The sequence below is a fragment of the Rhinoderma darwinii genome, chromosome 2 (genome assembly GCF_050947455.1).
Source record: "Rhinoderma darwinii isolate aRhiDar2 chromosome 2, aRhiDar2.hap1, whole genome shotgun sequence".
NCBI lineage: Eukaryota > Metazoa > Chordata > Amphibia > Anura > Rhinodermatidae > Rhinoderma > Rhinoderma darwinii.
Window position 1 is genome coordinate 119,791,935 of NC_134688.1, and position 25,801 is coordinate 119,817,735.

The 25,801-nt window shown below is 42.1% G+C and overlaps 1 protein-coding gene across 3 annotated transcripts in view; it reads right to left on the minus strand.

Annotated features, from left to right (window-relative positions):
• Positions 1-4,508: 4,508 nt before the first annotated feature.
• The window catches only part of NR4A1 (nuclear receptor subfamily 4 group A member 1), a 50,041-nt gene continuing 28,748 nt past the window's right edge, over positions 4,509-25,801 (minus strand). For 2 of the 3 annotated variants that reach the window (XM_075852234.1, XM_075852235.1), the window contains 6 exons: positions 10,264-11,078; positions 8,850-8,979; positions 8,342-8,493; positions 8,013-8,215; positions 7,303-7,481; positions 4,509-5,405 (listed from right to left, as the gene is read on the minus strand). In XM_075852234.1, the coding sequence (XP_075708349.1) occupies positions 5,149-5,405; positions 7,303-7,481; positions 8,013-8,215; positions 8,342-8,493; positions 8,850-8,979; positions 10,264-11,076 (1,734 nt within the window). In that variant the 5' untranslated portion in view covers positions 11,077-11,078 and the 3' untranslated portion in view covers positions 4,509-5,148. Of the gene's footprint in view, positions 5,406-7,302; positions 7,482-8,012; positions 8,216-8,341; positions 8,494-8,849; positions 8,980-10,263; positions 11,079-13,248; positions 13,366-25,801 lie in introns of those variants that run through there. The other variant, XM_075852233.1, reaches the window with a different exon arrangement.

A 25,801-nucleotide genomic window follows, 5' to 3' on the forward strand; every position in this document is an offset into this window, starting at 1 on the left:
AAAAAAAAAAAAACAACCTGAATTTCCGCTATTCTTTTGTGTCTTAAATTTATGCTATTTACAGTGTGGTGTAAAAAACCCAACCTTTATTCAGCGGGTTGTTACAATTACAGCAATACCAAATTGATATAGTTTTTTGGATGTTTCACAACTTTTGCACAATAACAATTTTCTTCAAGTATTTGTTTTTGTGTCACCAGATCTAAGAGCTATAACTTTTATTTTTCCACCAACGTAGCTGTATAACGACTTATTTTTTGTGGTACATTTGACTATCGCTTTTTATTGTATTCTTTGTAAGGCAGGATGAACAGAAAACATCAGTTCTAGCATTGTTCTTCATTTAATTTATTACGCCGTTCACCGTGCAAGATAAATAACGTAATAGTTTTATTCGGTATGGACGTCACAATACCTATTATGTGTAGCTTTTTTTTTTTTATTAATTTTTTTGATAATAAAGCATTTCGGAAAGAGAAAGTAGGTTTGTAAATGTTTTATTTATTTATTATTGACAAACTATTTTTTACTTTTTCTTTGTCCCACTATGGGACTTCTCAATGCGATCATTTGATCGCTTTTATAATACACTGCAATACTTCTGTATTAGAATGTATTATGCCCATCTGAGTAAAATGGACAGGCATTCTATTCGGCTCCGCCTCTGGCAGGGTCTAATAGACATACACTGAAGGCAGATCTGGGAGGCTTTGTTAGGCCCCCATCTACCATGGAGACCATCGGCACCGCAAGATTGCATCATCGGGGTGTCTATGGAGTGCAACTTAAACCACTTAGATGCCGCAGTATGAATAAATTAGGAAATAACCATTTCCGGATGTTAGAGCAGGAGCCCGGTTGTCTTTAGACAGCTGGGCACCCGCATTAGTAGCTGGAATGCAAAAGAGACAGCGCTGTGGCAAAAGCACACTTATGACGGCCATGAAAAGGTGTATTGGTGGTCATTAAGGAGTGAATAGTCATGCATTTTTTCAACTCATTCTCTACATTATATCTATTGCATGTATTCCTAATTGTGTCAAAAGTTGAAAATGTGGTTCACAGGGCAAGATCATGATAACACAGTAACATTTTATATTAAAAGCAACCTTTTTAAGCCATGTTTTGTTCTTTCCCTCCCCGCTTTTCAAAAGCCATAACTTTTTTCTTTTTCTGTCGACAGTCATTTAAGGGCATGTTTTTTTGCATGACAAGTTATAGTTTTTAATAGCACAACTTAATGTTCCATATAAATTTACTGGGAAACTGCAAAAAACAAATCCTTTGTGGGGTGGATTGGGGGGAAAAAAAAAAAGTGATTCCTCCATTGTATTCTGGGTTTTAGTTTTTATGGCATTAATCATGCGGTAAAAACAACATGTTAGCTTTATTTTGCAGGTCAATGCGGATTACTGCAATACCAAATTTTATATATATTATGAAGTACTGCTTTTACAAAAGAAAAAAAACTATGTTAAAAGCAATTGTTTTGTGTCAACATTTTGTGAGAGCCATAATGATGTAATGATTTTATTTTTATATCAATGGATCGGTGTGAACTTTTTTATTGTGGGGCAAGATGTAGATTTTTATTGGTACCATTCTGCGGTACATGTGACTTTTTGATCAGTTTTACTTGGGAGTCACCCTAAGGCCTCATTTACACGAACGTATTATACGCGCGTGCGACGCGCGTGCTTTGCACGCATGTCGTACGCACCTATATTAGTCAATGGGGCAGTTTAGACGATGCGTGAATTGCGCTCATTGCGTGTGCGCAGAAAAAAACTCACGACATGTTCTATAATCGTGCGTTTTTCGCGCACTCACGCACCCATTGAAGTCAATGGGTGCGTGAAAACCACGCATGCCGCACGGAAGCACTTCCGTGCGAACTGCGTGATTCGCGCAAGAGCTGTCAAACTCCTGAATGTAAACAGAAAAGCACCACGTGCTTTTCTGTTTACAAACATCCAAACGGAGTGTCAAATTCGAGATGAGCGCACCGAACTTCACCGGGTTCGGCCAAACTCGTTTTGACCGAAACCGGTAAAAAATGTTCGGGTACGCGACGTCAGGAGACAGTCACTGTCCACGGTGCTGAAAGCGTTAAACTGGTTCAGCACCATGGACAGTGACTTCCGCTCCGAAAATCCATGAACCTGTAAAAAAAAAAAGACGTTCTGACTTACCGATAACTCCGGTCCGACCTCCCGGGATGACAGTTCAGTCAAAGTGACAGCTGCAGCCAATCACAGGCCAAGCACAGGCTGCAGCCAATCACAGGCCAAGCACAGGCTGCAGCCAATCACAGGCTGCAGCGGTCTCATGGACTGCGGCGTCATCCTGGGAGGTGGGGCCGGATGACAAGAGAGGGACGCGTCACCAAGGCAACGGCCGGGAGCCCGGACTGGGGGAAGCAGGAAGTTCTTGGTAAGTATGAAAGTCTTTTTTGATTCACAGGTTGGTGTATATTGTGTTCGGCATTCACTGTCGCGGGTGCTGAAAGAGTTACTGCCGATCAGTTAGCTCTTTCAGCACCTTGGACAGTGACGGGCGTCGACTAGCCTCATCAATATGATGGCGGCTGCGCGAAAATCACGCAGCCGCGCATCATACACGGATGACACACGGAGCTGCCAAGTGCCTTTTGCGCGCGCAAAACGCAGCGTTTTTTGCGCGCGCAAAACGCACACGCTCGTGTAAATGAGGCCTAATGGTAATTAATGTTATATTTCAATAATTCTGACCCTTAGGGATGTGGTGAGACGAATAAGGTTTATTTTTTACATTACTTCAAGGGAAAAAATGGGGAGACTAACTTTTAAGATTTTCTATTTTTCTGTACATTATTAAAAACATTAACGTTTTTAATAAAAACTAATTAAAAATAAGTCCCCCTAGGGGACTTTAACAAGCGATCGTTTAATCGCTGGTACAATACACTGCAATACCTATGATTGCAGCATATTGTAATTTTCGCCAACTCCTATTATAACCTCCGTCAATGGAATGACAGACTCTCTCTAACGGCTTAGATGTCGCAGTGGCTAGTGACCGAGGCATCTATCTGGTTAAATAGCCTAGATCAGAGTTCTCTCCGATCTTGCCTGTTACAGTGAAACGTCAGCTGTAATATACAGCTGGCACATTCGAGTATGAAGCGAGCTTAGCCTGTGAGCCCTCTCTCTACTCCACCTTCCTAGCCAAGACGTACAGTTACGTCAAATGTCAAGAAGAGGTTAAATCATATGCTGTTCACTTGGTTTATGTTCAGTTGAATAGGTTTGGATTCGAATTTATTGAGATGTGACACAAGGGCTCTTCGAACACATATTAATCTATTTCCATTGTTTCGGAGTTAGGCTGGGTTCACGCGAGCATGCTACGTCCATAAAGGACAAAAACGTATTTCGGCCGCAAGTCCCGGACCGCACACACTGCAGGGAGCCGGGCTCCTAGCATCATAGTTATGTACGACGCTAGGAGTCCCTGCCTCTCCGTGGAACTGCTGTCCCGTACTGAAAACATGATTACAGTATGGGACAGTTGTCCGGCAGCGAGGCAGGGACTCCTAGCGTCGTACATAACTATGATGCTAGGAACCCGGCTCCCTGCACTGTGTTCGGCCCCGGACTTGCGGCCGAAGTACGTTCCGTCCTTTACGGACGTAACATGGTCGTGTGAATCCAGCCTTACTGGAAACCACCTCATATACATGCCTAAAAATAATCCATTAAAGGGATTGTCCAACTTCTGACAACTGATGACCTATCCACCGGATAGGTCATCAGTATGTCATGTGTGTGGGTCCGACACCCGGACCTCGTAACCGATTTGCCGCTCTGGTGGTCTGCGGTACCGGATATTGTGGCACATAATACAATGTACGGAGCCCGGAAGCAGTTGGCACCGTACGTACATAGCATAGCGTCCGTGCTGCAGAACTGCAGGTCTGCTCCTATTCACTTGAATAGGAGCAGAACTGCAGTACTGCAGCTCGGCCGTTATTCTGTGGCTGGAGCCAACTGTTTCCAGCTTGTACGTCTGGTGCAGAGGCACCGGACCAGTTGATCTGTGCAGGGCCCGGGTGTCAGACATATGTGGATAGGTCATCAGTTGTCAGAAGCTGGAAAACCCCTTCAAACTTCGCAGAAGTACTGTGCAGTCATTCTATGGCCTCCTAGCAATTTCTTACAATTCTGGGATGGGGAGAGGATGTACAGCTACTGGCATTTGAGTTCAACACATTTATATGTATCCATTGCAGTTCCTATAGAAAACAATGATGCATGCTAAACAAAAGTAACCAGATAAGCCTTTAACCGGGACCAGGTCTTACAGGCACGACTTGGTGTACACTACTTCAACAGCATGAGCACCTATTGCCACTTATACAACCAACTTCCAGCTACGAATAGGCGCCTCCCTTGATTTAAATGTAGAAATCTACTAATGAGTGACGGCTGGGTACTATTACAGCATTTTTTATTCAATATATTAAATATATATTAATCAGAAAAACACGTACTGTAAATCCAGTAGGATACACAAATATAAATGTTTCTATTCAAAAAATTACACATATTTACACACAGCCCAAAACACTGTGAAAACCATAGTGACCATAACAAGGGGTAGCTTTGTATTTTTTAATACTATATACAGTTCACTCTTCATTTATGTACAAGACTTTACAAACTGGCTGTGACTGAAATAGGTTTCCCTTTCGGCCTCCTTCAAGACAAATGGGATAAGAGAGCGGGGAGGTGGCGTCTGCCTCCCAAAACTCTGAATTAAAGTTTGTTACAAAGGACTGGTCCAGTCCCGGAGTGCTGTAGGAAAGGCAGTTTAGGAGCCTGATGAATTTTGCAAGTATTAAAAAAAATACTTTAAAAGTGAGACAAAGATAAACAAAACAAAAAAAATAAGTCTGTTTTTAGCCAAAGGCACATCTGGATATTATAGAACAATAAAAATGAAGTCTTCAGATAAGACCCAGAAAATCCCAAAGGCAAAAGGATATACTGGGTTAGGCACCTAATATCAAAGAAAAGGTTCCACAAGTTTGTAACAGGATTCTCCGCTGTTCATACATGGGTTTCCTTCTCTCTGAACGTGTAAGAACAAAAAAAGTGCAGTGCTGGTTTAGAAGGGCAGTGTGTCCATGAAGATCTTCTCTACAATAGGAGGCGGTGGTACTAGATCCTCTAACTTCAGGTAAAAAATACGCTGAAGGCCCTGCGTACACAAGGTGCGCAGCTCAGGAAGTTTCCCCAGTAACTTAGACAGACAGTTGGATCTGTTCTGCTCACACAGGCTTGATGGTACATGCTCTTTAAGGCAATTAATAATCCTGCTTTGTAGCTCTTCTACTTTTTTGGGTTCCTTCAGTCCATGTCTGTCTGCAATAAAAACAAAAAGTATACAACTTAATATAGTAAGTAGTAAGATACAACATCTACAAAATGTTATAGATTCGTATCAGTCTATCTATTTTGCGTTTCCCATCACACCAGCAGGATACATAGAAGAGATCAAAATGCCCCCCCACCCAGGAAATAATAGTCTTGTGTTTGGTTCCCTCTCCGTGCCCTTTCAATGAGTATTGGCCCAGTTACCCACCCCCAGTTTGTAAATAATGCAGTTCCACTGGAGAGGGGAGTCTTGTACACGCGCTCACCACATAATAGTAAGGGTATGTTCATACGGCAGCGTCCGTAACGGCCGAAATTATGGGGCTGTTTTCGGGAGAAAACAGCCCCGTCATTTCAGCTGTAACGGCATGTGCAGGAGCTTGAACGCCGCGTCCATTACGGACGTAACTGGAGCTGGTTTTCCATGGAGTCCATGGAAAACTGCTCCATTTACGTCTGAAGTAGTGACATGACACTTCTTTGGCGCGGGCGTCTATTTATGCGCCGTCTTTTGACAGGGACGCGTATATATACGCCTCGTGTGAACAGACAAACGTCAGCCCATTGCTTTGAATGGGCAGATGTTTGTAAACACTTTCAAGCCGTATTTTCGGATGTAATTCCAGGCGTAAAACTCCCGAATTACGTCCGTAAAATAGGCCGTGTGAACATACCCTTAAAGGGATGGGATAAACCCCCCCCCCCCCCCACTGCTCAATGGTAAGTACACACCTCTGCATCAAAAAATTTAACTATGATGCTTATTTACATTTGTTCTAGGTTTTATATACAACTATGAAATTAGACAAATTTGATTAGAGTGGTTGTACCAAAATCAAAAATGATCACCTATCCACGTGAAAGGTGATAACTTTCTGATCGCTGAAGGCCCAACCACTGATCGCGAAAACAGGGATCCTGAATTACCTGTTCCTCCACACTGACCGCACTGAGGAAGACATTGAATGGAGCGGCGGTCAACATGCGTGCTGCTACTCCATTCAAAGTTCTATCGGAATGACGGAAACAGCCAAGTACAGTGCTCGTCTGTTTCTGTCATTCTCAAAGACATTGAATGGAGCGGCGGGCGCATCTGGGCATTCGGGACCCCCCTTTCTTAAGGGCCTTTTACACCTGCTGATATTCGGCCGGTGCAGCGAGCGCCGATCAACCAAACATTGTTGATTTTCGCTTGTTTGCTCCTGTCACACGGAGAAATGTATGGGGACAAGCGGTAGTTAGTCCGATCGCTCATCCCCATACGTTATCATGTAGGCAGCGAGTCTCTCTGTTTACACAGGAAGATGTGCTGCCGACAACGATAATAGTTCACTTTAAAACGATACGATCAGCTGATGATCGAGCGTTTGCTCGTTCATTTGCCGATTGATGCCCTGTTTACAGCCAATTATCGAGAACGAGCGTTCTATGAACACTTGTCTGCCCGATAATCGCCCAGTCTAAGAGGGCCTTTATGACTGGTGGGGGCGCAAGCAATCAGAAAGTCACCACCTAACCTGTGGGTAAGTGATGATTTTTGAGTACGCGAATACCCTTTTAAGAGAAGCAATACGGTTTCTCCATTTTAATTTTCAGAGGCAATGCAGACCTAAACGCAGATCTCCTTGTGCTTGAAGGTCACCCTTCCCTGTTATTTGTGTACTAGCTTGCTCCATACTTTTTATTGCCATTGGTTGGCTATTCATGGTATGCCATCTTAGATTTGTAGTTTGTGGTAAATTATTTCCTATGCTTCACCCAAAGATACCCATATGCAGACAAATATATAATTAATCTATATGTGAGAATATAACAGAAAATCATAATGGTAGTTCTAAGTACTTGGATACAACTAGATGTGTTGTACTAGGAGCTTTGGCCTTACCTGTGATAATAACAAGGGCAGAGAGACAGGAGAATGATGGGACATCAATGTTCATACGTTGGAGGCTGTGCGAAAAGTCAATGATAGAGTCTATCCACTCGCCAAATCCTTTGACACACTGCATGCGATGAAGCACTACTCCATTGCAGAAGATCAGCTTCCCCTCCTCAGGCTTCGAGCTGTTGGTAGAGAATAAAGTAACGTTTAAACATGGAGTACTGTGGTTTTTCTTTTAATTTAAAACAGAAATTACCTAGTCATTTAATATTATATTATAGTACATATCCCAAACTGGTTTGTTAAGAAATTATAATTTAAATAATAGTTTGCAAATGTAATAATTTTTGAACATCTGGTTTAAATAGTTTGATTAATATACATTCGAACTTTTGTTTTTCTTCATTACTTTGACTTGTATGTTAAATATCTATATCTGCTTATTATAGTTTTATTTTAGACAATGACTGTTAAAGGGTCCAAATCATAACGCTCTATAAATAACCTTGTATTATCTGCTAACATTTCCACTATATATAACCCTTTATTTTGTATTATGTTTGCTTTGGGTTGTATTCCCTTAGAAGATTCTCATTCTCCTTAAGGGGTAGCTGAACGTGATGCATTTATTACTGCATGTTCTGCCCAATGTTCAGAACAGGATTAGCAGCCCATAATGAACTGGGTTGATAACCATGCAACAGCTGTTTTACCTGTAAGCGAGTCGAAGGATGAAGAGTTCTAGGAAAGAAGACTCCAGAAGAAGATCCTGGTCTTCTTTCGGAAGCTCTGTAAAGCCCTGGATTTTCTCTGCCCATTTGCGGATCACTTCCAAAGAACCAGAGAGAAGTTCGTAAAACTGCTGCACATCAACAGGATTTTCCTTCTCCAGGAGGATGGGGACGTTCTCATGATACTAATATGAATAAAGGCAAAATTAATCATTGAGCTCAAACGCACGTAATATACACACAGCAAATATTGCAAGTCAACATGAGTTGTTCTACATTTAACAGGTTGAAAAACCTTAATCAGGATTTACCTGTGAGTAATCCAGATTGCTAGAACTGGGGATCGTGTCAATGTGCGCTCTCACCAGCGAGTTAATGAGACTAACCGGAGACGAGTCTGCAACTTGCTTTGATTTTGATGGAAGGCGACCCCTTCGGCCTTTTAAACTGTCTGTACGTACAACTGGAAAATAATCATATTCCTGGTTAGCACAAAAACTACAGGAAATAGAACATCAGTATTGAAGTCGTTTTTATGGAGAACAAATGCAAAATAATCAAAACATTTGTACAATTTCTAATTTTTAGATACAAATCGATCATTAACTGCAGAACATTAACAATCGATCATGAACTGCACTTTTTTTTTTTTTATAGGATACCCTTCCAATATCTTTGCATTATAAAAACAGACATTTATTTTACTTAAAAAACTATTACAAATTCTGCTGATCTGCACAAACAAATTTTTGCATTACATGTCAAACAATAAGAGGGGAGTCGACTGGGGACATTCTAGGAGATATACTAAGTGCATACCTTCTTTTACCATTCCCACTGCTAAGCATTTTTGAAACCGACAGAACTGGCAGCGATTTCTGCGCCTTTTGTCCACGGGACAGTCCTTGTTAGCCAAGCAGATGTACTTGGCATTTTTCTGTACAGTCCTCTGTGGGGAGAAAAGGGAACAATTGTCAGGGGAAGCAAGATGCCAGACCAACACAAAGCCCCGTCTGTTCCTATTTATTTTTGTAACATTTCTCTAGTGTCGGACTGTTCCTAATATCAAGTTGACATTTGGCTCCAAGCAAAAGGGAGCGATTCACCTATCTTAATTAGCCGAGCATTTCTTCTAAAGCACCCGATTTGCCTACAACACAGATGGACATAGACCAAGAAATGCAAAAGCAAATTATTTGGGGGGACAGCTGAAACTGTAGACACTTTGCTCATGCTACAAATATTGAGATTGATTACTACAAATGTAAGGGACACCAGCCAAAAACTAGCCTTTGACCAAATTAAGAAGTTTACTTGTAACGTTGGAAATTCAACTAGTAATGCAGCGTTTTACTATACAGGATAGAAAGCAATTAGCATCTGACTTTTAATGCTTCTACCTGGCAGATTTCTGCCATCTGCAACAATAGAACTTTGGAAAAGTCTATTCTATTTACGAATTGACAAGCTTATCAAAGACAATAGCCTCTCGAACGTAGACATGCAAAATTTATCAAAAGCTACAGTTACTGTACTACAAAAAAACACTACTATTTTTACACAGAAGTATGGGCTGCTTAATAGTCCTAGAAGGACAAGTGTATTTCTTTCCTTATAGAGAAGTAAAAAATACACAACTGATCGGAAATGGCCTTTAACAAAAATGAGAATTTGAGGACCATCAAATTCCCTGTGGGTATTACATTGGGATAGATCCAAACTACAAAAACGATTGTGAATGGCTACTGTGGCCCAAATAATTCTAGATCTCCGATATAGAGGGGTTAAGGCTGCAGTCTATTTTACACCGTTAAAACACCTGCTGCCTAATGGAAACTTTTACTCCCCTAGCCGCTGGATAATTGGTGTTGGGTTCCTCCTCTTATCCCCTGTTTGCCCCAGCTCAATCCTTTCAGTTGACATTAGGAAAAGGCAGCAGAGATGATCAACTGCTGCAGAAGCGGGCCAAGAAACTGTACACGGGGAGGACAGCTGCTTTTTAACACCACAGGACAGTTTTGGGACGAGCCCCTTTTCTTCATCCCTAGGAACGCGTATCAGCTGAGGCGCAAAGACAGGGTGGCTCAGAACCAAACGTATGAGCCAAGACCACCTGCCAAGTCTGAGGGCAATGTGCACACTGGGAGACCATGAGGTAAGGCAATCAAAGTCTAGTCTACTTTGATGACAATTTAAAAAAAAAAAAAAAAAATCCAGAGAATTTAGTGCTTACCTTAAAAAAACCTTTACATCCTTCACAGGTTCGTACACCATAATGTTGACAAGAAGCATTATCTCCGCACACAGCACAGCGCCCCTCATTTGAACTGGGGCTCCGTGCTTTTGAGGGAGATAGTGGACTATCCAATATAACCGAGCTATCCAGTACCACAGACCCCTGACCAATAGGGATAGTGGGAAATCCGGCAGAAGAGCTTTGTGCTAGTGCAAAGACATCAGGATCCACAACATGCTGTTCAAGTCTATGTGGACCGTGGGTCATTTTTAATGAATTAGGAGCCATGTTTGGGCTGTGAGATGGTGTCCCAAAGGAGAAAAAAGAAGACTGTGGAATGCTGTTTTTCGGTTGATCAGTCCATGGCCTCATGCTGTCGTAATTCTGAGTTGGAGAGTAGGCTCCGTAAGAGCTCTCCCATGTAGGAACTTGAGGATTCTGGAAACCTGGTGTAGACGGAGATGGGATGGAGCAAGGGCTTCCATAATAATCTGAACCACTCGACGACATGGTTTCATCCACCTGATTTGTGAAAGAACCTGGGTAACAACCAAACACTTGAAACTCCTCCACTTTCAGGGATGACTGGGGTGTTGAAGAAGGGATCTGGTACAGAAAAGCATCAAATTCTCCAGTGTAACCATCCATGAAGGTGCTGAAACTGGGCAATGAAGTGGAAGCTGCAATTTCACTGTTAACAAGGTCCATGGTGAACTTACTGAACTCAGAATTTAAGATGTCTGGAATATAACAGTCACTGGGGCCTGCACACTGAGACAGACTTCCATACTGTGCTTGAATACAGGGCATTTCTGAACAAAGAAGAGGAAAAAGAAGAATTTATTAAAACGCAATTGATTTCACCCAAACATATGCTACACATAAAATATATGTTGATGTAAGGGACAAAGAGGAAACACACTCCATCTGTGGTAAAACTATAAGTGTCAGGCATGCGATCACTTATAGAACCTAAATACTGTAAGTCACCAATAGGCACTTTATTGTACCTAACCCCATGACCAAATATTTCCGAAGAGTATTCCCCAAAGGAAAATAACAGTACAGTGGTCATCTCAGAATCTGATCTATAAAAGAAGCAACGACGGAACAAGTGGCAATGGTTTATCAGCGTGGTTTCAGTAGGAAACAAGTGATCTATTTCTGCTGCAAATGCGGTCCTACAAGGCTCCTTCGACATTGCAAAGCTTCAGTCAGTTCTTTTTTGAGCACAAAGTGACATAAATTTACTTGTCAACACTAAGTTATTGAGTTTAAGCCAGTAAGGCTCAGGTTATCAGTCAACGATTGCTGTCTGGCACTTATATCCACTACAAACTATCTAAACAAAAGCAAAAACATATAAAACAGAACATTTCCACCCTAAGAAACTTGTTTAGTAAGGTGCTCCAAGTATAATGCAGTGACAGGTCAGTCAATGCTGCAAAAAACAGTTGACTTTACTGTATTTCTTGTAGTGGGAGAACTTGGAGAAAAAATGTTGGAAATAATTCGGACTATGATATTTCTGATAGTAAATAAGAGTGCTTAGGAATGGGGGGAAAAATAAATAAAAAAATCGACAGCCAATTTTCTGAAGGTGCACTACAACTCCCAGCAGACATCTAAAGAGCAGGCTTGTAAATGTTAGACAGACAACTATTAGATCATGGCTCAGTCGTCAGTATTCCCTCTATATTTATAGACTGTAGGGATCTGCCAAGGAAGACTGGACTTAACATCGGCATCTCAGCTGCTGCAGGGATCCTTGGGAAGAAGAGCTGTTAATTTGTTTTCTGCATCTTTACATCATACTTGACTAACGGATGGAACGTCATCAAGCAGAGCGCCGACAGCTGGATTTACACCTCAAGAGGTTTTGCAGCAGCTGCACAAGTCACAGTACTGGGTGCTTATAGTTAACCTATGGTTGTACTTTTGATATTAGTCTGCAGTAAAACACAAGACCATAGCTCAAACATTTTTCGGAATCATACAGTCCACATCTGTAACTTAATCCTATAAATCAATAATACACAAAGGATGCCATAACTGCCCACAAATATGGCTACATTACATGGAACCCGCTACTTTCCTTTATTTACCAGCTGACAAACACCATTGTAAACTAACACAATAAAACGGTTTTATGAGCCTTATAGGTTAGACTTTTCCCTAGAGCAAACGCAACCTGGAGCATGAGATAGGAAGCTGCATAGAGCCAAGAAAGCACTTTGCACAGGAACACAAAAGGCATCGCAAAAGATGAGCTCCGGATAGGCCAGACTTCTATATAATGCATCTCAGCCCCTTTTACAAATAGGAACAAGCGCTTCATGAAAAAAAAAAAAAAAAAAGTAAAAAAATGTCATTCTATTTAAAATGCACGGAGTGACCAATGTTTAGTGAAGAAACGTGCTACTTCACATATATCCAAATATAAAAAATGCGTTTAAAACTATGGAATAATAATAAAAAAAGCAATACTATACAAGAAATCTGCAAACCAAAACCTACTGTCAGCTTAGTACAGCTAGGAGAGACTGACAGAGCCGCAGGCTACAGTTATGTGCAGGTGCACACCAGGCACAAAAGATTCATTTCACAAGTATCAAATTCGCTTGCAGAGGAATAGCACAAGATCCTGGTCTATAGTGGGGATGTAGAATGTACATGGCATGCATCTCATATACATGCACAAGGGTGACTGATGCCTATGGGCACAGGGCGCTGGGATAATTATGCACCTGTTGCTACAAAGAGCTGTAGTCAGCACCTACTGTCAATGCAAAGATCACGACAATAAGCAAAGAAAAGCAACAAAATGCAATGAACACATCATATATAGAGGTTCACAAAATGGAAAATCAATAGCCTGCAGCACAATGTATACAAATCCCTGCACTAGAAGGCTAATCGCATAGTGCAGGATGCAGAAGTGACCAGTGTCCATTAGTCAGCTAGTGACAGGTCATGACATACCAGACGTGTCAGCTGGAGGTCCCCGGTGCGGGCAGTCCGCAGGGTGCGATGATTATCCAGCCTCTACTGCACTGTGTGTCTCCCCGGACCCTGCACTGCTCACTGTGCTCAAGTCCTGCATTCTACATTGTATTAAAGCCTCTGTGACGCATGGGGGGCGTGGCCCGACACAGGGGGAGTATGACGCACATGGGTGATTCTTCTCCGCTCTCCATAGAAGGCGAGAGGGGGCGTGGCCTTTCCGGCACGTCGCTGGAATGTATCTGGTGACGCACGCTGTTTCCTATGACGCAGGGCACATTGTTTGATCTATTAATAGCTTGCGCTCTATTAATAGCCAGTCGGCTGGAGGGACGCGGCCCTGAAATAGCAGTCAGGGGAGGGGAGACCCCGAATGAACGTCATCACCCGGCGGATATAGCACGGGCAGGAGGCTTCCCTGGGATTCTCTGAATATCTACGGCAGAAGGGATTCCATAAGCAGCGACGTGTTTATACAGAGGAGACGGGGAACGCAAAGCAGGACTGTCATGTGCTTGTGATGTCAGGTGTAGGGGTTACATCACTAGTCCTGTGATTTGTAACTGTACCTGGTCCTGCCAGGTCTTACTACTGATCACAGGATAATGCAGCCCTACAAGTGATGTAGGGATCACCTGCATAAGCCTGAGATATTATAAGGGGACGGAGGTGGGTGGCGATGTATCAGTGCAGTCACATGAATGTAGCAGAGCTCTGCATGTAACACTTTCGTTATCAGTGTGCTCTGCTGTGCTCAAGAGGTCTGTGCCTCTTTGTTGTGGTATAGAAATGACATCACTTTCATAAATACATGCAACTCTCTATAACAAACACTAAAGGAGTTTGGATTTGTTTGCAAGTGTCCAAAATAACTTCTAAATATGGTGATTTTATCATTTGCATGATACATTAGGATTCATTCACAATTGTGTATTGGGGATGAATATTCTTTCCATACAATATAGATCTGGAATACGGAACCAATGTTATGCTGTGGAGCTATTCACACACATCCATATCTCTTCGCAGCTAAATATCTAAAACACATTCCGTAGTTTGTTTTTTTGGTTAAAATTTCTTACATTAAAAAAAAACAAAAACCACTATCCTGACCTGCCCCATTTAACCATCCACAACAAGGAGGGAGAAAAAAAACCAAACAACCAACCATTTGGTCTTTGTTCTTCTCTTAACCCACTCGTCTAACATTCCCTCCAAAGGCGTTATCCAAGTCTCCATCTCTTAGAAAAAAAACAAAAAAACCTTTACGGTTACCGATAGCTGCTATTTCTCCTATTTATGAAGCCCCGGTTTTTTTTTTTTTGTTTTTTTTTCTTTTGGGGAGGGGGGGGGGGGTTCTACTGCATTCAGAGATCCAAAGTCTTAATCAATAATCTCCCCCCCCCCCAAAAAAAAGTCCTTCTATAGTCAAAAGGAACTTTTAATGAACGGGTTTCCCCAAAATACTACTTTTGGGGTCTAAAGGAACGCTACTTGTATACTTATTAGAAAGACAATTCGCTATTCTAGTCCAAAGATTCACTAAGCGAGAACAAAGCCAAAACATATAGAAGGTTCTGGGTCTACACATTTAACACACATACATTTTTTAGTTAAAACATAAGTAGTAAGGGATATATGGCAGAAAAATACAGGAAACTAACCATAAAATTGGGGGAGAATATTGGGGGTCATAGTAAGAGTAAGTGGTAGAAAGATGGACCCATTGTCATATGAGCAGTGGAACTCCATATTAAAAAAATTGCAATAAGCCTCTTCCAATAGTTCACACACAGTGGTTCAATTCTTTATAAACATTTTACACCAAAATTACTAAAAAGAAAGTTTCCATGTTCACATTCATAACAGAAGCCACAATACTCTGCCGGATACCTGCGGTGCTCAACAGTCCCCATTGACTTACAATAGGGTCCATCAGGTTTCAACAGGAAGAATAGTGATGCATGCAGCACTATTCTTCCCGTCAAATTTGGCTGGTTACTGATGATGGAGCCTCTGATTGCAATGTGAATACAGCCGAAGACTTTCTGTAGTTTTCAATATGCACCATGCTACATCAGATGCCATATTCTCCCCATAGAAGTCAACGGAGCCTGAAAAACTGGATTCATAATTTTAATCCGCATTTTACATCAATCTTTTAAATCTGTATGACATCCATATTATAGATCAGCTTTTGTATCTGCACTATAGTATAAGATACTGATGACCATACAGAAATAAAGAAAAACACCACTGACACAAAAATATTGACAATACTGATAAAATAATGATACAATACTGACAACACAATTTGTATTTTGTGCCAATATTTGTCTAAGCTAGCAACCTTCAAACAAACAAGTCAATCAGAGTACAATAAATAAAAATAGCGGTATCTGAGATTAAGGCCCTGTTCACACGGAGTATTTTGACAAGTTATTTGGCGCGGAAACCGCTCCACAAAACTCGTCAAAAACCGTCCGAAAAGGCCTCCCATTGATTTCAATGGGAGGCGGAGGCGGTTTTCTCCCGCAAGTGGTAAAACCGCCTCGCGGAAGAAGGGACATGCCCCATCTTCGCGCGTTTACGCCTCTGACCTCCCATTGACATCAATGGGAGGCAGAGAAAGCGTATTTCGCGGAGTGTTTTGCCCGTAGCACTCAATGGGTGCGAGCGAAAAACACGGCGAAAATCGCAGCAAACGCCATGCAGGAAGGTCAAAATCTGCCTCAAAATCCCAAACGGAATTTTGAGGCAGAATTTTCCTCCTGCAAAAAACTCAGTGTGAACACAGTCTTAAAGGCTAATTCACCCAGAAAAACTCCCTTTCCAATCGAACAAAACTACTCTATCTATGCACGTTACCGTCTCTATTTATCTGCATTCCATTGCCTAGCTCCACCACATCCTCCCAACTTAGCCCAGGACTAGGAGCCATCTTCCATGACTGCTTCTGGCTTCATGCGTTGAGCCTCCCTGTCCTGTTCTATGCCAGGCCGCTATATGAATTATTATCTGTGACCAGGACAGTTAGCACTGTGAGGAGACTAGACTCCATGGTCATTGAGACAATAAGAGGTCATTTGATTGACAGGTGTAGAGAGGAGGACATCATTTAGGGCAGAGGGCGGCATCGTATAGGAAAATGACTGCAATCAAGTAACATGTTATAAGGATGGGTCATCATACTATGCTGACCTGTATAAGAGCAGCACAGTATGGAGACAGTTTCACATTATTAGTATGAATAGCACAAAAAAAAAACATTATGCCGTTTGGCTAATAGTAGCTAACAAAAAAAGCGGACTCATAGTTAGGGTATGTGCACACACACTAATTACGTCCGTAATTGACGGACGTATTTCGGCCGCAAGTACCAGACCGGACTCCGTGCAGGGAGCCGGGCTCCTAGCATCATACTTATGTACGATGCTAAGAGTCCCTGCCTCGCTGCAGGACAACTGTCCCGTACTGTAATCATGTTTTCAGTACGGGACAGTTGTCCTGCAGCGAGGCAGAGACTTCTAGCATCGTACATAAGTGTGATGCTAGGAGCCCGGCTCCCTGCACTGTGTTCGGTCCGGTACTTGCGGCCGAAATACGTCCGTCAAATACGGACGTAATTAGTGTGTGTGAACATACCCTTAGAGTCTGCTGTATTCATGAGGTGAGCTCTCCTACCGCCTCCCTCACCAGTGACTGACGGCTGTCGCGTATCTGCATGTATTCTCAGCAGCCATCAGTCACTGGTGAGGGGTGGGGGAAGTCAGGTAGAGTCCACTGTATTCTGGGTTAGCTGCTATTAGTTAAATTGCATAATATTTATTTTGTGCTGTTGGAACTGAACAGATCAGCATAGTATAACGGATGATCCACTCTAAATAAAATGTAACAGTTTTGCCCCTCTTCCAAAGGACAACATTGAAACTTGTGTTCTATTCTTGATCTGCCATTCCCCGGCAAATCCTTGGTTGCAATCCAGTGGATTCATGGTCCGTGAGCAGCACTTAAGAACATGCCCATGTGACTGCATGCCTCCTTTTTTTCCCCAAGTAAAGCCTTAGGGTAAGTTCACACGGCCTATTTACGGACGTAAATCGGGCGTTTTTGCCCCGAATTACGCCCGAAAATAGCTCCTCAATAGCGCTGACAAACATCTGCCCATTGAAAGCAATGGGCAGACGTTTGTTCACACGAGGCATATATTTACGCGCCGCTGTCAAATGATGGCGCGTAAATAGACGCCCGCGTCAAAGAAGTGACCTGTCACTTCTTTGGCCGTAATTGGAGCCGTTATTCATCGACTCCAATGAATAGCAGCGCCAATTACGGCCGTAATGGACGCGGCGTTCAAGCGCCTGCACATGCCGCTACGGCTGAAAATACGGGGATGTTTTCAGGCTGAAACATCCCCGTAATTTCAGCCGTAACGGACACCCTCGTGTGAACATACCCTTAGGTGCATGTATACCTCTAGACCAGTGCTGCTCAAACTATGAGGCGTGCCTCTCTGACCCCCCCCCCTTGCCCCCCGAGCTGTTGGTGAGGGGCAGCTGGGGAGGCAGTTTTGACAAAAGTGATCATATGCTGCACAGTCTCTGGCTGCACAATCTTTGTTTAGTAGCATAATGGACTCCTTTTGTGTTTATTCTAATGTTATACTGGGTTTGGGAGACAAACGAGTTGATTTTAAATTTTGCCATGGACTTTGACCACTGGTGCGGAGACCCTGGTATCACCATGTTCTAGGTGGGGAGGCCACAGCAGATAAAGTTTTAAAAGCCTTGCTCTAGACTATGCATGAACTGACCAGAGAAATTGTTAGACCGTGAACGGACTACATTTTTACAGCCAGTGGATTTGTGTCAAAACGCTGCAGTTTTTGCAAAATCACAGTAAAACTGCTGCATTTTGCAGTGATTTCATGGTAATTGCCACAATCAACTGCAATTTGACCGACCACCGTGTCAATAGACCATATAACCCAAATATTTGTTAACAGAGGTATTTTGATGCTTTCCATACATTAAGGCCATACACGACCAGTTTTCATCCGTAATTGCGGATGAAATTGCGGACACATTTATTTATATAGGCCACGGACAACTTTCCGTGTATTTAGGAATGTGTGTCCGGGCCGTAGAAGTGATCCGCAAAATACAGAACATGTCTAATTCTTGTCTGCAAGTGCAGCACGGACTCGCCCATAAAAGTCTATAGGCGCTTACGTAATTCCGGACTGCTACGGATGTGCATCCGTATTTGCTGACAGTAAAAACCATTATGGCCATGTGCATGAGACCTAACTTTCTACAAACCACACAATAATATTGAGAGCCTTACGTCCGGTTTTCTGAAAAGCAGCAATTCCAGACAGGCCAGAGGGAAGATCACGTGAGCGGCGCTGGACCCGAAAACGACTAGATTCGGGGATCGGTAAGTATTCCTGCACACAGCACCCCACTGAAACACCAATGTACAAATGGAGGGTGCAATAAAAAAAAAATAAAAAAAAAAGTGGAGCGCTTCTTTATTTTTCTTTATTAAAGCAAAGTATTTATAAAGTGATTGAATATTACGTAGAAGAAAAAAGTTTTGAAACCTGAACAGATCTATAAATAGAACAATAGGTTTTACATTAGCAGTGTTGTGTACAAAATTATATATTTCTGGCTTCAATAGTTAGAACTCAGAATCATTGTTTTAAGTGGCAGTTAATCTGCATCTCTTACGTCAATCTTTTCAGAACGAGTGAATTTCTATCCTACCTATTCCATTCAGATTATAAATAAAAGTATGTAATCTTCTGTCACACAATTCATTTTCCACCTCTGCCTCCTCAAAGTCTGGCACAAAACTTCACAGCTAAATATCTGCTCCACTATCAATAAACCAGCTAGATGAATATCCAGATTTTCTGTTTGTTTTAGACGTGATGAAACAAGAATCTAGTTCTCTGGGAAAGTAGCTAATGTTTGCATCAGACATTCATGTATTTATGAGCTGGGGATGAAGGGTTATTAGACTGGGTTCACACAAAGGGGGAGATTTAGCAAAACTGGTGCAAAGAAAAAAAATAAAATGTAGTAGTTGTCCATAGCAACCTATCAGGTTCAAGCTTTCATTATTCAGATGTCCTTTTGAAGATGAAAGAAGCCATTTGATTCGTTACTATGGGCAACTACTCCACTATGCCTTTCCACCAGTTTCGTTAAATGTCCCGCATAGCATATAAATTCCCTGCAAAAACCAGGGGTAGGGCCAAAAGACAGAAGAGGTGCAAATCTTTCCATCATGCTTTTTCTGTGAGGGTTTCGCTAGTGATTTTGGTCTTACAAATACGAATGCAAAATACTGATGAAGACACTGCTGCGTGAAAGTGGCCCATTACAGATTGGTGCAAATTTTAAGGCAAGTTCCACAGGGAATTTATATGCCATGCCTGAAACCAGCCTAATAACCCTGCTTTCATCTCATTTTCATTTTATCACAAATTTCAATGCAGATTTGGCCGTGGGTTTCACTCATTGGACACTTGCAGCATGCCTAGAATCCGTCCAAATTTTAAAATTGAGTAAACCTTTCACTTAGGCCTGATTCAGACGAGCGTGTCCATTTTGCGTCTGCAAAAAACGGACTGTATTTAAGGCACTTCAGTTCCGTGTTCCATGTGGCATCAGTTTTTAATGTCCATGTTGGTGCACATTTTCTATTTTTTTCTCAGCATTTCTTTAGCAACTTACGTGAAACATGGGCAGCACACGGATGGCATCTGTGTGCTGTCCATGATTTTCACACACCTATAGACTTCAATGGGATACGTGATCTGCAAAACACGGACCACAACAGGACATGCAGTTTGTTTCATGCAACGGAAACACGCTGTGTGCAAAATCATGGACGTCTGAATAGCCCCATTGAATTGCATAGGTCAGTGTGCTGTCCGTTTTTTTGACAGACAGCACACGGACACATAGAACGTTCATCTGATTAAGGCCTTACATTATACTGTTCCTTGTTGTGGAGATTGCACCAAAATTCTGCAACAAATATGATATGTTTACCCACGTCAAAGTACAGTTAGGTCCAGAATTATTTGGACAGTGACAAGTTTTGGCATTTTATCTGTTTATCAAAACATATTGAATATAGTCATATAATTAATATGGGCATAAAGTGCAGATTCTCAGCTTTAATTATACGGTATTCACATCCTGATTTGAGGAAGGGTTTAGGAATTACAGCTCTATAATATGTAGCCGCTTCTTTTTCAAGGGACCAAAGGTAATTGGACAATTATCTCCAAAGTTATTTAATGGGCTGCCTGGGCTATTCCCTCCTTAATCCATCATCAATTAAGCAGGCAAAAGGTCTGGAGTTGACTCCAGGTGTGGTATTTGCATTTGGATGATGTTGCTGTGAATCCGCAACATGAGGTCAAAAGGAGCTCTCAATGCAAGTGAAATAGACCATCGTTAGGCTGAAAAAAATGAAGAAATCCATCAGTGGCCAAATCAACAGTTTGGCACAGTCTTGAAAAATTAAAATAAGCGCACTGGTGATCTCGTGAACTCCAAAAGGCCTGGACGTCCACGGAAGACAACAGTGGTGGATGATCGCAGAATCCTTTCCATGGTGAAGAAAACTCCCTTCACAACATCTACCCAAGTGAAGAACACTCTCCTGGAAGTCGGTGTATCAGTATCTAAGTCTACCATAAAGAGAAGACTTCATGAGAGCAAATACAGAGGGTTCACCACAAGGTGCAAACGATTAATCAGCCTCAAAAATAGAAAGGCCAGATTAGACTTTGCCAAACAACATCTAAAGAAGCCAGCCCAGTTCTGGAACAGCATTCTTTGGAGAGATGAAACTAAGATCAACCTGTACCAGAATGATGGGAAGAAGAAAGTATGGAGAAGGCTTGGAACGGCTCATGATCCAAAGCACACCTCATCCTCTGTAAAACATGGTGGAGGCAATGTGATGGCATGGGCATGCATGGCTGCCAATGGCACTGGGTCACTAGTGTTTATTGATGATGTGACTGAAGACAGAAGCAGCCGGATGAATTCTGAAATGTTCAGGGATTTACTTTCTGCACAGATTCAACCAAATGCAGCAAGGTTGATTGGACGTCGCTTCACAGTACGGATGGACAATGACCCAAAACATACTGCAAAAGCAACCCAGGAGTTTTTTTTAAGGCAAAGAAGTGGAATATTCTGCAATAGCCGAGTCAATCTCCAGATCTCAACCCGATCGAGCTGCATTTCACTTAAGACAAAACTTAAGGCAGAAAGACCCACAAACAAGAAACAACTCAAGACCACTGCAGTAAAGGCCTGGCAAAGCGTCACAAAGAAGGAAACCCAGCGTTTGGTGATGTCCGTGGGTTCCAGACTTCAGGCAGTCATTGCCTGCAAAGGATTCTCTACAAAGAATTAAACAATGTTTTTTTTTTATGGTAATGTTAATTTGTCCAATTACTTTTGAGCCCCTGAAATGACGAGGCTGTGTACAAAAATGGTTGTAATTTCTAAATGTTTCACAGGATATTTTTTTTTTCAACCCCTGGAACAAAACCTGAAAGTCTACACTTCAATTGCATCTCAGTTGTTTCATTTCAAATCCAATGTGGTGGCATGCGGAGCCCAAATCATAAATAATTCTGGACCTAACTGTATCAATGAGTCACTCAGAACAGGTTGACATAACATTTTGAAGCTACGTTTAGCGTAGATGTTTAGCGTATACGCTATGAACGTAGACAAAAGTATGCTATTGTAATTCACCCATGCATTTTTATACGTATACTTTAAATGTTTACACATTTTTGTCTTGTCTTCGAAAAATAATTTAAGATAGTATGTTTAACGTATGCAAATGTAAAGCACTACGTTTACATTTGTCATATATGGAGTTTAATGTAAAAAAATAAATAAAAAAAAATAAATTATATATATATATATATATATGCACGAGTATAGGTTTTCTTTGGAAGACAGAATAGCATGGTAGACTACGCTATCCTGTCTTTAAAAAAAGGGTATGCCAATGTAAAAGTGGTCAAATGTAGTCAAAAGGAAACGCTTTTGGCCCATTCAAGTCAATGGATAGCCCGAAGAGTTCACTCGGTGGAGAACATAATTGTGATCTGAAAGAGCCTTACTTGCCGGGATCCACCACTTTACATTCAAAGTGGTAAATAAGGACACAAATTAAGATGAAAAAAAATCCATCGACAGAAGCATGTTGAAGGTTTCAAAGCAGCAACATGGAAGAGTAAGGGTATGTTCACACGCAGCGTTTTCAGACGTTATTCAGGCATTTTATGCCTCGAATTACGCCTGAAAAAACGGTTCCATTACACCTACAAACATCTGGCCATTGCTTTCTATGGGTTTTACGGTGTTCTGTTCCCACGAGGTGTAATTTTACGCGTCGCTGTCAAAATACGGCGCATAAAAGACGCCCGCGAAAAAGAAGTGCATGTCACTTCTTGGGACGTTTTTGGAGCGGTTTTCCATTGCCTCCATTGAAAAACAGCTCCAATAATGTCCGTAATATACGCCGCGATAAACGCGAGTAGTTACAAAAACGTCTGAAAATCAGGACCTGTTTTCAGGCGAAAACAGCTCTGTAATTTCAGACGTATTTTGCTACTGCGTGTGAATATATCCTAAGAGCCAAGTAAAAATTGTAAAAAAGATAATGAAACAAAACATGACAAAGATTAGTGCTACTATTTGGCTAACAGAAAAAAAAGTCACATGGGCCCTGATTTACTCATAATTTAGGTGGTGTTCTGGGAAAAAAAAAGTTCTCACTAATTCAACATTAAAGAGGCTCTGTCACCAGATTCTCAAATCCCTATCTCCTATTGCATGTGATCGGCGCTGCAATGTAGAGAACGGTAACGTTTTTGTTTTGTTTTTTTTTAAAACGTTCATTTTTGGCCAAGTTATGAGCTATTTTATATATATGCAAATGAGCTTTGAAATGGACAACTGGGCGTGTTTTTTTTCGTATGTCCAACTGGGCGTGTATTGTGTTTTTAACTGGGCGTGTTTACTTGTATGACGCTGATCAATCAGTGACCAGTCAGCGTCATACACTTCTCCATTCATTTACACAGCACATAGTGTTCTTACTAGAACGATGTGCAGCCACATACACAAGTGTCCTGATAATGAATACACATGACATCCAGCCTGGACGTCATGTGTATTCAGAATCCCGACACTTCTGAATCTTTTCTGTGAGATTTCCAGCAAGGGAAACGAAATCTCGTTTACCTCGTAATCTCGCGAGATTACGCGTGGCTTGCTGGAATCTCACAGAAAAGATTCAGAAGTGTCAGGATTCTGAATACACATCCCGTCCAGGCTGGAGGTCATGTGTATTCATTATCAGGACACTTGTGTATGTGGCTGCACATCGTTCTAGTAAGAACACTATGTGCTGTGTAAATGAATGGAGAGGAGTGTATGACGCCGACTGGTCACTGATTGGTCAGCGTCATACACGTAAACACGCCCAGTTAAAAACACAATACAGTTGGACATACGAAAAAAAAACACGCCCAGTTGTCCATTTCAAAGCTCATTTGCATATATATATATATATATATATATATATATATATAAAATAGCTAATAACTTGTCCAAAAATGAACGTTTTTTTTAAAAAAAAAACGTTACTGTTCTCTACATTGCAGCGCCGATCACATGCAATAGGAGATAGGGATTTGAGAATCTGGTGACAGAGCCTCTTTAAGGCCAATTTGATACAGCTATAATAGGGCTGCCTTATGGCTAGAACACCCGGACGCCCATGGTTCTACTGAATGTAACTTGGGTCACCATTGGGTTCAGCAGGACATAAGGGTGTTATAGATTTATTATTATTCTGTTTGGTGGGGGTCCCATTGCGAAGACATCCACTGATCTCTAGAATGAGGAGATATATGCACACAATACTATATATGTATTTTCTGGAGTCCATACATCATTTTATGAGGAAAGCTGACACATGCCAACAGAAGCTGAAGCCGCACATCGAGGAGCAGAGCACTAATACCCCTTTTTTTTTTTTCTAGCGATCATAAGGGTATGTTCACACGCTAGCTGTGATTTACGGCTGAAATGACAGCCTGTTTTCAGAAGAAAACAGCTGCGTCGTTTCAGCCGTAAATGCTCCTCCTCGTAATATACGAGGCGTCTGTGACGCTCGTATATCTTGAGCTGCTCTTCATTGAGTTCAATGAAGAACGGCTCAAATTACGTTGCAAAGAAGTGCCCTGCACTTCTTTGCCGAGGCAGTGAATTTACGCGTTGTCGTTTGACAGCTGTCAAACGACGACGCGTAAATGACAGTTTGTCTGCACAGTACGTCGGCAAACCCATTCAAATGAATGGGCAGATGTTTGCCGACGTATTGTAGCCCTATTTTCAGGCGTAAAACGAGGCATAATGCGCCTCGTTTACGCCTGAAAATAGGTCGTGTGAACCCAGCCTCAGAGGCCTAGGCATTTGGTTCCCACTGGTCGAACTTGACATGTCAGAAATTTTAGGAAATCACAGACACTTTAAAAATGGTATGTTCACACGAGGTCATTACGTCCGTAATTGACGGACGTATTTCGGCAGCAAGTACCAGACCGAACACAGTGCAGGGAGCCGGGCTCCTAGCAGCATAGTTATGTACGATGCTAGGAGTCCCTGCCTCGCTGCGGGACAACTGTCCCGTACTGTAATCATGTTTTCAGTACGAGACAGTTGTCCGGCAGCGAGGCAGGGACTCCTAGCGTCGTACATAACTATGATGCTAGGAGCCCAGCTCCCTGCACTGTGTTCGGTCCGGCACTTGCGGCCGAAATACGTCCGTCAATTACGGACGTAATGACCTAGTGTGAACATACCCTTAATGGTAGTCCCCCTAATTTTGACATAACTTATTATGGTGCCTGCATGATTGTTTCCGGATGTCTTCTATTAGGGCAAAGAAGGACTGGATAGGTTTGATTTTAATCCTTTTACCTCTCTGGTATACGCTTGGCAAGTTATGAGCATGCAGGTTTATAGGGAAGTCAGGCATGAGAGCTTCTGATTATTTTAAAGGTAATCAATCGGTCAGCAGTTTTGAGGCCTCAAAACCATATAGGGGAGGGGGAGGGCAGTGCAAACATACGTTTTGTCTCAGTCATGCAAGTTGCATGTCCGAGACACCGAAGTTTGACTCCCTCCGATGTGGCAGTCTCAAGTTCCACTCTCTGCTCTGAGTGACAGTAATAGTGGCCAATCAGGCGACCACTAGACCTGTAACTCAGAGCGGAGGGGCAGGGCAGGGCTGGCAGCGTGCAGTGCAGGAGCACTTGCACTTCATATTCCCGTCTGAGGGTATGTTCACACGCACTGTTTTCAGACGTAATTCGGGCGTTTCACGCCTTGAATTACGCCTGAAAAAACAGCTCCATTACGTCTACAAACATCTGCCCATTGCTTTCAATGGGTTTTACGGTGTTCTG